We start from the raw sequence: 12,907 nt of genomic DNA on the forward strand, positions 1-12,907 counted from the left end.
TCATCTCACCAGGAACTCAAGTGTTCTGGCTCTCTCTTTTGCTACTGCCCTACTGGCTGACATATGATGCCTTCACGGAATTACTTGCCTGGAAAGCTGATGGTTGCCTTTGAACTTTTATTGATAGTATTATATGGCTTTGTTGTTATGTAGTACAACTGCCCCGCCTTGGTGATCAAGGTAGAATATAGCATTTGGTGTAACTTAGCATCCAAACAAAGGACACCACATATAAACTCCACAGAACACATAACCCAACACAGGGAGACCATGGTTCACGGCATAGGGCTATGTCTCTGTGTCTCCAGAGAGCAAAACCTGTAATTCCAAACTAGATTGGGTGAGCAATGAGGTGACAAAAATGGTAGAACTAAAGGTTTTGCTATACAGTAGACCTGTGATTTATGTACATTTAACATGTGCACATTCAGCTTTAGGCACTTGGCAAAAACAAAAAATTAAAAGGGGGGCAGAAAGAGGAGCGGGCATCTGGGGGGGAAACTTCGGCAATCCCACCTGGCGTTGCATCCAGTGTGTTTTGACTATACAAATTTTGATTTTGGCTTTATGCACTATCCCCAGAACTTAAAGACCTGTGTAAATTGTGGGGCTTAAAAAGGTAAAGGGACCCCAGACCATTAGGTCCAGTCGTAGCCGACTCTGGGGTTGCGGAGCTCATCTCGCTTTATTGGCCAAGGGAGCCGGCGTACAGCTTCCGGGTCATGTGGCCAGCATGACTAAGCCGCTTCTGGTGAACCAGAGCAGCGCACAGAAACGCCGTTGACCTTCCCACCTATTTATCTACTTGCACTTTGACGTGCTTTCGAACTGCTAGGTTGGCAGGAGGAGTTGCGGGGCTTACTGTATACTGAGATTGAAAGTTGGTGGAGTGAAAGGAGAGTGGAAATATTTTGGGGGAGCATCAGCTCCCTCTCATTGGCTCTTGGGATCATCTGACCACATATATGAACCTCATATCCTTAAACATGTAATAAGAACTGAAGGCACAACTCACCATGATAACCCCAGTTTCATTATTGGCCAGCATAATGGAAACTAGACATGTAGTTGGACGGATGGCTGCAACAACTTCATCTACTTCCACCTGTCCTGTCACTTTGGACACGGGTACAAAAGTGGCTTCTGTAAATCAGGATGCAAAAAAAGATGTTGATCCCATAGCTCAGTGCATTCATCAGCACTTACTATGTATCTGGCAGCAGTGGAGAAAGTCACAGGGAATAGCAGACCTATCGCTAGGCAACAGACAAGCGCTCCTTAGTCTTGAAAGATTAAGATATGACTGTCATAAGGGAATTTGGGAGGAAGTGGCTATTGACTTAGAAGCAGCATTTAATGAAAGAGGCAGCTGAGCAAAAATGGATTTTCCTGGAGCTCAGCTGGATACTTGGAAGATAAGAGAGGAGGAAGATGAGGAGGAAATGCTGCATGCTGTTTAAGTCTCTTCAGTTTGCAAAAGCCCCCACTAAGAACTCTGAGTCTCATACTGAGTTCTGCCATGATCCTGCCCAATTGGAGAAGCACCAGAGATTAAACCTAGCACCGTTTGAACACAAGCTATATATTCCTCCCTCCCTACGCAGTGATAAGACCACTTATCAGCCAGGTTAGGAATGCCATCTCTGACTCCATGTGTTGGTCACTTTTTGACAGGCAAGAAGGATAGGATAGGATAGGATACCATAGGAAAGGATAGGATACCATAGGAAAGGATAGGAAAAGGAAAAGGAAATGATGCAAATAAATGCATTTGAATTAAAGGTTCAGAACTGCCCCCAATTCCGGACATTAGCACCACAGTGAAAGTACTGCTGAGCCAGCTTTAGACAGCTCACATTCGGAGTAAACAATAAAGAGACAGTATACCAAACAAAACCCCTTCATGGATCACTGCCTTGTTGTGGTGAAGGGACTTGAATAACTCCAAGAAGCTCTGAGCTATGCTGTGCAGGGCCACCCAAGACGGACAGATAATAGCCGAGAGTTTAGACTAAATGTGACCCATCTGGAGAAGGAACTGGCAATCCACTCCAGTATTTTGCCAAGAAAACTCCATGGACATAAAAATGGAGAAGCTTTGAGAAGAAAGTGAGAGTTTCCAAGGCATGCTCTGGTTCATGGGGTCATAGAGAGTTGAACACGACTAAGACGACTAAACAACAATACCAAAAAAGTAGTATTTGCTACTCAGAAACTAAAATTGCTAAAAAAAGAGCTTTTGCCTAAGCAGAATCTGGCAAGTGTGTATAATTTATCAGCAATCTCTGACTATCCACTACAGTATACTCACCAGCCTCATGCTCTTTCACTAGGTGCTCCACAGGGAGATGGACTGAGTCATGCTCAATGCAAGATGTAATTAAATGTGGACACAGCCCCAGAGTCTTTTGTTTATCTTCTCTTGGTCCATCAGAACTTTGCTTGTTGCTTTCCTTAAAATGCTTCACTGCAGTGTGGATCACTAAATTGTTTGCCTGAATGGAAAAAGGAGGGATACAAATCCCCATCTCATATGTTCATATGAATATCCAGATTTACCAGTGCAGTCCTCTGGAGTAGACAATGCTGAATTTCTTACCCAAACACTAGTTCAGTGGCAGACTTGTCTTTCAGTCTCAGAAGGATCAGAGGCAGAGGACTGATTTGTAGTCATTACCTCCATGTGAGTGAATCAAATTGCAATACATGCTCCTTTGCAGGTTTTAAATAAAAGATAGAGCCATTCAACAGAAGAGGGATAGACTTTCTTTTTATCTGATGGGTGTTTGCTGGGTCCTACTTGGCACTAATTAAGAATGGAGTCACCAATGCTATGAGAAGCAAATAAAGTCAGACTCCATTTAGGGGAAAAAGACAGCTAGCATGTTATGGGTTGATCTCTTAAATGACTACCAGGTCAAAACAGTGCTAGCAGAATCTCATATCTCACCTCTGTCCCACCAGAAGTGAAGACGATGTCCTGGGGTCGTCCCCCTACCATTCTAGCCAGACTTTCACGGGCTCCATCTATAATATTTTTAGCCCTTCGACCTGTGAAATCAAAGGCACATTTATCTTATTATCAAGGCAATGTGGGGGGAAGTCTCCAAAGGGTGGCATTAGGGGAAGACTACCACCTTGAGTTCCAGGATGTAATAAGTGATAAATAAACAAATTATTAAGTCCACCCAAATTCTGGAAGAGTTTAATTGTTTTGATACAGAATAATTATTTCTGGTAACAATAAGTGCCAGATTTGGCTCTGTGTTCCTTGCATGAGCATTTATTTCAGCGAGTGCTGGAGAGTGGATCACATGCAGTAATACATTCCTTTAAGGCCATTTCAATGCAGTAACTTGAATTTAAAAAGGCAAGATGAATATAAAAATGAGATGGATGCTTTCATAGAATGTTTCCATCCAGGCTTGCTCTCACCTTCTGTGTAAGAGCTGCTCGGATTTCCCCATGCTTCATGCATGGCTTCTGTAACTGTCTCAATCACCTCTGGAGCCAGAGGGGTGGTTGCATTGTAATCTAGGTATATCTTCCTGAAGGGAACAGAATGCAAGAATAGTTACAACAGAAAAAGGAATTAAGATACATTACCTCTAGCATTCTTTGGGCCAAAGTTGCATCATTGGTTATGAAAAATGCTGCCCCAACCAAACCACTTCTGAAGTCGTCATTGCCACAACCACAAAGATGATACTGAGGTTTTGAAATAAAACAGCACTATCTCTCCCCAAGCTTTAAAATGTGGTGCCAGTTTTGATGAATACATTATATGACACACTCACATGAATGTGACAAAGTGGGCCCAGGCCCATGAAAGCATATGCCACAATGCATTTGCTAATCTTTAAAGTGATTTTGCTGAAAATCACAGCATTCTAGCACTTAAGAAGTTGACTACTGTAATAATCTTTCAGTTCCTAGAGCTCAATCCTAAGATTTTTTTACTTGCTTGGAGTTTTGCAATCCAATCCATACACATTTACTTGGAAGTAAGTTCCACTTAATCCAACAGGACTCATTCCCAAGGTATATTGTGGGTAAAATAGCAAAATCTCAGCACTTACCATTGTCAAAAAATTGTCTCCATTTTTTAAAGTCAAGGGAAGCTACAAACCTGTTTGATGTGTTGTTCTCTTCCCCATCAAAGTCAATTTTCTCTCTGTTCTCATTTCCTTTGTTCACTAATACTTTCTTCATTTGCTTCTCTTCCATTCTCCACCAACCTATTTTAAGAAAAACACAAACCACTATGTTTCATGAAACATTAGACTTCAAATTGCACACAAATAAATTCTGACATGCCTTTGCCCATTAATCAAAAAGACACGACTACTCGTTCTGCTGTATCTTCAGGAATCAGAGGCACTGACTTGCGCCCCAGATTGGAGGGGCCCAGCATTGCACGCAAGCGCAACGTGACATCACACATGTGAAACCAATGGGTACGCAATGAAGCCCAACACCACTGCCCCCTGCTTGCAACTGCAGCCCTGAACGCCACCACCCATGCACCACCTTACCTCCACTGGCTCTCCACAGCCACTGCAGCAGCTAGGCCAAGGTCTCTGCCGCAAGGCCTCCAGTGGAGGTTAGGCGGCAGGCAGCGGCGGTTTGAGGTGGTCCAGCTGCATTTGTAGGCAGGATGGTGGTGGTGGGAGGAGCCCAAGGACTAGACACACATCATTGGGAGGCTTCCTCCACCCCCTCAACATTGGGGGGGTCCTTGGCCTGCCTACAAATATTGAGGGGGTCCAATCCTATAGAGATGGCACCTATGTCAGGAATATTGAATTACCATTCTGTAGAGGTACCTCCAAAGATGGACATAAGAAAGTTAGAAGAAATACTTCCCATATATCAGATTCCCTGTCTTCCTAGGATTGATATACTATCTTCCCTGGTTTCCAGCTGGGAGGCAGTCAAAGGAAGAGTCACACACATTGTCAAAAGATTTGTATATGGGAGATATGTTTTAGGACTGACAGTGGCTCTCCAGAATTCCCCCCCCCCCCAATCCTACCTGGAAATGCCAAAGACTGAAAGTGAATCTGGACCTTTTGCATGCAAAGCATGTGCTTTACACTACCAAGCTACAACTCTTCCTCAAAGATGAATTGCCTAATGTCCCCAAGGAAGCTCATAGTAGAGGGGAAATTATTATCATTATTTATTAAATTTCTATTCCGCCCTTCATCCAGAGATCACAGGGTGGTTGACAATATAAAAACACAAAAATACATACCATAATAGCAAACAAAAACAATACTCCCCACAGTTTAAAAAGCCATAGAAAGCCAAAAATTCTAAATTGTAGTTCAATCTGCAGTGATGGTAGTTATTCTGTTATAATTTTCACCTGCTACCCCATGCTCAATGCACAGGCACTGTTTATGAGCAAAGAGCTTCAGACACTTCCAACACATTACCAGAATAAAATTATGTTGTGTAGCTAATCACTCAACAACAGAGGGTTGTTGAGTGGAATTGGGAAAGCCTCACACTATACGAAAGACCCTTAGATGTCTTGCAGTCCAACCAGTTGTTATTGTTCCTCTCCGTTTGTAATTATCATTGCTTTGTTTTTGCACTGAAACCCCGCCCTTTCCATTAAGACTTTAGCACAACCTTCTAATCCCAATGCCCTATTGTAATTAGCCCTAAATACATGTACCTGAAATAACTGCTTATCTAAGCCTTGTCTCTGCTTCCCTCCCATTTCTGTCATTGCCTATTTCTGGATTGTGAACCCCTTGGGGCAGGGACCTATCAGCTCCTTCTTGTTTTGTTGCAAAGCCCTATGAACATGGATGGCACCATACTAACAATACAATAAATTTATATGAGTCACCAAGTTGGTTCCTTATATTTTATTTTATTTATACTGAGATGTTTTTTACTGCTGAAATTGTGCTAAACAAAATGGGGAACTGTTCCCCTCAGCTCTTGCCCGCAAGACATAAACTGAATCTCCCTTTGGACTAGGGAGCGTATATCTTAATACCACATCCTAGAGACAAAGAAAAGAGACGACTACTCCCGCCCCCCGGGTGAGAGAGATGCCTATCCCAGAACAGATAAAATCAGAATGCTGGACTGCACAACCTTCCGCCTCAACGCGACCATTTTTATACAAACTTCGAGACGCACCTATTGGCTACTACGGCAAAATTTCAGCTACGAACCAATCCGCGTCCTCCAACTCACCACGTAGCTATTGGCTGCTGAGGCTGCTTAACACTCCAGCCACCGACAAATCAGATCCGCGCCACACAATTCGGACTGACAGTGGCAAGGCGGGTTGACGCGTAGGAGCTGGGGCATCCGTTGACTCTCTCTTCCCACTCTCACTGTCATTAGTAATATGACGACAGTCTCCCGAAAGAGGGCATTGGTTTATGGTCGAGTCTGGTACTGGTGTGGCTTCAGCTTCCGCCCAAGAAAGGCTATTAGTTTAATCGCGACCAGGCGGGTCGACTCCTCAAGGACCAATCAGCTTCCTCCTCCGCCAGTGCGTAATGGCGCTAAGCGGGGCACGGCTGCGTTAGTTAACCAATCGGTTGCCTCGCACTGACGATAACCTGCCTCCGACCTTCCCCTTAAGAAGCAAGACCCCTTCGTCCATTTGTTTTGGCTCCGCTTACTGGTTCTGCTCTCCTGACGGTAGTTGGCGACTGGGTCTTTTTTTTTTTTTGCCGACGTCGTTACTTGTTCGTCCTTTTTTTTTTCACAAGGAGGCCTCACAGGCCCGGTTTTCGCCTCAGCTGCAAAAACGGGACCATATATTAGCTACCAACGCCCAGTTTATTTTTTCAAAGCAACTCGGTGAATGACAGTTGAGATCATAGAGACGTCGGCATGAGAGACCACCACAGGGGAAGGGTTGCTCGCGCTGCCCTTCCTCAAGATGGCGGCGGCGGCGGCATCGCTTTCCCTTTTCCCGCTGCGTAGGGCTCGCTCGCTCGCTCTCACTTACCAAGATGGCGAAGGATGGGCCGCGGGCTTTTAATTGACGCTTTACCTCTTCTGGCTGGTTCTGCTGATCGAAGGCAGGTCTTGGGGATAACGGGAGAGGCGGGATTAGAGCCGGCCAGGCCGGGCTATTCAACGGTTGGCCGGCCGGGCAGGGGAAACGGCGCCTGGGCCTCAGGCGGCTTCGGCCTGGGAGTGGGGAGGAACTTGCCGGGGCTGAGAGGGAGGGCGGCCGGGCCCCACCCCCATCCGCCTCATGGCGCCTGTGGCGGCTTTCGCCTCATTGGCGTTATTTTCCAGGCAGGAATAAGGGCTGGCAACTGCCCTACGTGGAGTGCCTGGTCCCTGCCTTGCAGACGGGCAGTGGGGCGCGCAGGTGTTCTCTGGTGCTCTTGACAGCCCCGTGGTTTGAGGCGGTGCAGGGTTGGTCCGCTTGACAGGTTTTAGAAAGATCCCTTCCTTCTCGGTGGGCTGTTTTAATCCCCCCTGTTGACCTCCAGAACGTGATCCCCGGACGCTATGCTCTCAAGCCTCTTTGGTTTAGTGCACTACCTGCGCTCATAGTTTCCAGGACCTAGATCGGACTTGCATAAATCCCGTGATTGCATCGCCTTAAAAATCCAAGTTTTGAGCCCTTCAGTTGAGAATTTGCTTACAGTTTGAAAATAGGAAATTGCTTGAATGCTAAAACTTGGAAGCATCATTGTATATATGCTGACAGGTGCTATTTGTATTTATTTGCCTGTTTCCATTCTGGGATTCAGGTTTCCTTTAGAAAATACTGTTCCATTTCAGATTGCAACACTATGCACATCTGGGAGGAAATGCTGTAGTCAACTTGCTTGTGAATATATATGCATGAGGTTTCACTGACAGGAAGATTAATGTAATTATACCAGGGCACTTATTGCAGCAGGCAGCTTTGAAAAAGCAAGATTGAAGAAAAGGTACAGCTGCTTGGAACTGTTGCAGTGCAATCTGTTAAAGGCTACCTGTGTGATGGGAGAGCAGGCTCGAAATGTTGTAAATAAATATTTTAAGATTTGAAGGTAATTTGGCCACCACAGATTTCTGAGTTATAATGGACAGAATACAAGTATTAAGACTGCTTGTTGAGGTGATTTGTAGTTAATCGGAGAAACACCTGTGCCATTGCTAGAAGGCTTTTTGTGAATTTCCTAATAGGGTTTAATAGATGGTATCTAATGTTAATCATGCTCAAAGGAGACCCACTGAAATCAACGAACAAGTACTCTGGGTCTACCTTGTGTGATATTGCACTATATTTTTAAATATTAAAATATAAGAACATACTGAATTATATGTGAATGATTTAGCTGTGCCAGTGACAGATCATGGGGGAAATTCAGACTGCAGCTAACATGAATAAAATACTTTATTGATTCTTTACTGCTTGACAAGTCAGTTTTGTTTTTCAGATAGGAGCTTACTTAGTCCAAATGGGTGGAACTAAGTAATGCTCTCTCCAGAAATTACTTGTCTATGTTGGCTGCAGTCCTGAACACTTTGACCACCTTGACTTACATATTCTTAGCTTCACATAATTAAGTTTTTAATTTCATTCTTGTTGCTATTCTATTTCAGCTGTCTATCTCTTTATTTCAGCTTTTGGTATAAAAAGACACTGGAAAGGAATGATGGCTGCTTTGGATACTAAAGCAAAAGCAAAAAAAACTCTGGGGACAGTTGATTATGTGGAGTCATCAGAATTTGCCCAAGGAATTCTGCCTACCAAGAAGGATGTCATTCAAAACATGCTATATCTATTGCACCCAAAAAGGGCTGGGCAAGCCCAGCGATCCAAAGAAGATGCTGCCCAGTTGCTTGCTGAACTTCTGCAAGAGCACTGGTTGTTTTGCAATTTGTATACCATAGCAACACAAAGCATAAAGAAGCATATTCTTAAGGTGTATGAGGAATTTTCAAAATTATATCAGTCCAGAAAGCGAAGAAAAAATGAGTTGTTTACACAGAAAGCAGATGATTTCAACAGGAGTTCAGAGCAGCTTTTTGACATATTTTGTACAGACACAGGAACAAGAGAGAAATTGGAGCAATACAGTGGTGTGAAGATGACTGACATTGAGTGGAAATTTCTTGAAGATCAGAGGAGTGAAAGAAAAATGTACTTTGAGGACTTCGTGGACAAGAAACAAATGGAAACAATAGAAAGACGAAGAAAAGTAGAATCACTGGAGCACTTCAGGAAGATTGCAGAAGAAGAGAAAGATGCATGTAAGCGTAAAGGAATGACTTCCAATAGAGATGAGCAGCCAGTTGAAGATGTCAGCAGTAGGAAGAAAGATGACCCCTGCCTTGGACGCAGCAAAGGAATTGGGAACTTTTCACATAAGGCAAAAAGAAAGCGCCTATCTTCTGGCTGGATTACTGGGACAGCATCTTCAACTAGCTATAGCGAGTCAGTTGCACCTGAATGTCAACATATACGTATGAGCATCAGAAAAGTCAGACCAGGGTTCTATGAGACTTTTGACAAATATGAAAACTGCTAGCCCAACATTCAAAATCTGTTTCTGTTGAAGTTTTGGGAGGTCTTAATACCCTGACTAATTGGAAGTTGATGTAGATAATTTTGTTGGGCTCCATTAATGTACAGCAACACCACCAAAGCAATGGCACCAGTAGAAATGTGCTTTTAGCTTACTGAGAAAGCAAGATTTGTTTAGGCCTGTACTGATACTTTCACAAGGTGAAAGTACTGTGTACTAAAAAGCTATAGTGTAGCAAAGGAAGACAGAAAAACCAATGTTTGGATGTTAAAGCAAATCAAATGCACAATAGTAGGTTATGTTATATAATAACAATTTAACCACTGGAACAGACTTCTTAGGAAGGTGGTGCATTTTCCATTTCATAGTCTTCATGTTGGGCTGGACACTCCTAAAAAAAACATTTTGCTGAAATGTTGTATAGTGGCCTGAAATAGAAGTGTGAGGAGAAAATGCAGATTCTCCTGCAGGAGAGTCATATTATATAACCTGTTGCCCATTCCAACCTCAGTGTCTCCCAAGACTGGAAGACCATGTACAATTAAAATAAAAAATGGTAACTAGTGAGATGGCAGCTAAAAGGGGAACATGGTCGTGGGGCTGTGTGTCACAATGCAGGATCTTTTTGAGACTCACAATAGACTGCTAACTTCCTGCCTGTTAAAACAGTAAGTAAGTAAGTAAGCACACCTGAAGGGAAAACAGTAATTGGCTCAATTATCAAAAAAGTACAGTAGTTTCCTGTAATGCCCACCCCCATACCTTGATAATGGTCTTAAGAGACTGACCATATACAATCTGCCATTACTTCATTGGGAAGGGGTTCTGCGCCTTTCAGGACTAGGTGTTTGCAGGCGAAAGAAAATAGGTTTCCTCTGTTTGATCTCGCAGATATTTAGTTCCTAAAATACCTATACAGTTCTGAAAAGCAGCTTTTGATAGATAGCATTGGCTCATGTGAGAAGAAGAAAAAAGGTCAGGAAATTTTAAAAATGGCTTTTGGTATAAATGTGGTGGTAACAACTATTTGTATATTTTCTGCATTCTTAGCAATTAAATATCAGTGGTGAGAAATATATGTGGAAAAGTAGAATTTGTAATTGAAAATATTTGAGACGTTAACATGTATAATGCACTGAACATAGCATGGGGTTGGAACTGCCTTACGAATTATTTTAAAGGTGTTTAATTCTTTTTTTCATTGAGTAAGGATTGCAAATGAATGCACTGCAATGTTTGCTACAGTGGAAGGACGTAGCTGCACTGCAGTTATAATGTCCACTGAAACAGAAGCAAGTTCTTCCATCTTGAGAAATTTGTAGCTCTGCCTGCAGTGAGCATTGGTAGTGCAAATTGCAGCCCTTTCAAAGCTAGGCAAAACTTCTGTTTTCATACCTCACTGGTTTTTCCCCAGCATACAGATGGCTAGTTTTCACAGTCTCAGATTCAGACATATTGTATGCATGATACAATTACAAATACTGTTACATTACATGACCTCTGGATCACATGGTGTATACACAGACATCCACATATGGAATTGCTGTAATCTTATCTCTGGAAAGTCACAAACACCTGGCAACACACCCATACCCATACCCATGTTTCCCATCATGTTGGGAAGAGTATATTCCTCAGTACACTGCCCCATTGGCTGTATAGTAGTTAAATCCTAGAAATCATGGGGTATTGGGAATGGTTTACAGATATATGTACATCACTTGATCTATCACCACCTAATGGTTCTTGGCTGAAGATGTGAACTGTGCACCAAAATGCTGTGTGTTGGAATTAACGTTGGGCGATATACAGTGGTGCCCCGCAAGACGAATGCCTCGCAAGACGAAAAACTCGCTAGACGAAAGGGTTTTGCGTTTTTTGAGTCGTTCCGCAAGACGAATTTCCCTATGGGCTTGCTTCGCAAGACGATACGTCTTGCGAGTTCTTGCGAGTTTGTTTCCTTTTTCTTAAAGCCGCTAAGCCGTTAATAGCCGCTAAGCCGTTAATAGCCGCTAAGCCGCTAATAGCCGTGCTTCGCAAGACGAAAAAACCGCAAGATGAAGAGACTCGCGGAACGGATTAATTTCGTCTTGCGAGGCACCACTGTAACTGGCCTTTTAAAGTTAGCATAATATTCTTCTAAATTTTGCTCACATAATTTCCATAAATACAGGTACTTCAAAATATTAAATGGTTACTTTTAGGCAAAGGGCACCTGTCTAGCCCAAAATCCTAATAACAAATTGCCATCGTTTTGTTACCCTTTGCCAGAAATGGTTTTATTTCATCTGTTGCCTTTTTTCATATGGACCAAAAATGTAACTTTATGCAGCATTATATGCATGTTGTGTCAAGCTAAGGAACAATGATTTATTACTACATCTGCCCTTGCTTATACGTTTGATTTCCCATATGAGAAGTAGTCCCGCTCTAAAACCATGTCAAAAAGGCTGACTGGAGAGACGATTAATGCAATTAATTGTAATGTAATTGGGTGATGTGCATTATGTCAGTAATACAAGCAGTTTTACTGGATCTTTGAAGCAATAAAAGCACCCTCTTTTTTCGGGAAAACAAGTGAGCCATCACTAATGGTAGTGAAAGTGCTTCCATTAAAATTTGTCTCCTTTAAAGTTTTTAGATGGATATTTCCAAATGTTTGCATTCAATAGTCATAGTTAATTTTGAAGTTGTGTTTCCATTCCCAGTCAAGATAAGCTAACCAAATGCCTAAAATTATCATCCCTCATTGGTCCTAATATTAAATACCTCCCCAATTGCAATATATTTTTTGCACAGGCAAATTTTGAACCTTCAAATGAAGGAAATTGTCAGAATGAGATTCAGTCACTCTGAGTTTAATGTTTTTAGGGATCAAAAATCTTTTTTGTTTCCTGGAAGGGGTAATTCAAATGATATATGTTCTGTAGCATACATACAAATGCCTCGCTCCATACATTGCAAAAAAGCAGCTAATTTTTCTTTTTCCATGTGTTCGTATCGATTGGTTAGGTTCATTTAAAACTCAAAGCAATGGGGGGGGGGGGAATATATGATTTAGTAGTAAGTGTGTGTTGTCGCATTACTGCTGAATTAATCCTACTTTTTTATTTTATTTTAAAAAGTACCAATAATCAGGCCCAGTGCTAAAGGTTTCTGGAATTTGTTGATGGCAGGCCGGCCAAAAGATCGTGTTGATTTTCTTGATAGACCGGTCATGTTCAAAAGAAGCAGCAAAAGAGAAAGTGTTGATTGTTTTTGCTTCTGAAAATTTTGACATTTTGTGTTCTTTGATGATACAAAATGTCAGATGCTTCTGCATGTATAGGAGTGTCTGATTACCAAGACTGCATTTCTAAACCAACTAGTAAGCCTCTTGCTCTGCCTGAGGG

The 12,907-nt window shown here is 42.5% G+C and overlaps 2 protein-coding genes across 8 annotated transcripts in view; one reads left to right on the forward strand and one right to left on the reverse strand.

Annotated features, from left to right (window-relative positions):
* Positions 1-6,357, reverse strand: part of SCLY (selenocysteine lyase) — a 62,534-nt gene extending 56,177 nt beyond the window's left edge. For 2 of the 7 annotated variants that reach the window (XM_081006108.1, XM_081006102.1), the window contains exons 1-6: positions 6,220-6,357; positions 4,130-4,238; positions 3,436-3,548; positions 2,951-3,051; positions 2,312-2,495; positions 1,016-1,143 (exon numbers count right to left, since the gene is read on the reverse strand). In XM_081006108.1, coding sequence (XP_080862234.1) covers positions 1,016-1,143; positions 2,312-2,495; positions 2,951-3,051; positions 3,436-3,548; positions 4,130-4,227 — 624 coding nt within the window. In that variant the 5' untranslated portion in view covers positions 4,228-4,238; positions 6,220-6,357. Of the gene's footprint in view, positions 1-1,015; positions 1,144-2,311; positions 2,496-2,950; positions 3,052-3,435; positions 3,549-4,129; positions 4,239-4,535; positions 4,801-5,686; positions 5,851-5,912; positions 6,106-6,162 lie in introns of those variants that run through there. The other 5 variants (XM_081006103.1, XM_081006106.1, XM_081006104.1 and 2 more) reach the window with 5 other exon arrangements.
* Positions 6,320-10,659, forward strand: LOC308477483 (uncharacterized protein). The gene is made up of 2 exons (XM_081006109.1): positions 6,320-7,061; positions 8,611-10,659. The coding sequence occupies exon 2, from the start codon at positions 8,640-8,642 to the stop codon at positions 9,516-9,518; it is 879 nt and encodes a 292-aa protein (XP_080862235.1). The 5' UTR covers positions 6,320-7,061; positions 8,611-8,639; the 3' UTR covers positions 9,519-10,659.
* Positions 10,660-12,907: the final 2,248 nt, after the last annotated feature.

The sequence above is a fragment of the Podarcis pityusensis genome, assembly GCF_964106645.2.
Source record: "Podarcis pityusensis genome assembly, chromosome: 5".
Classification (NCBI taxonomy): Eukaryota; Metazoa; Chordata; class Lepidosauria; order Squamata; family Lacertidae; genus Podarcis; species Podarcis pityusensis.

Excerpts from the sequence above, each read along its gene's own strand:
- LOC308477483 (XM_081006109.1), top strand. The coding sequence starts at position 8,640 with ATGATGGCTGCTTTGGATACTAAAGCAAAAGCAAAAAAAACTCTGGGG.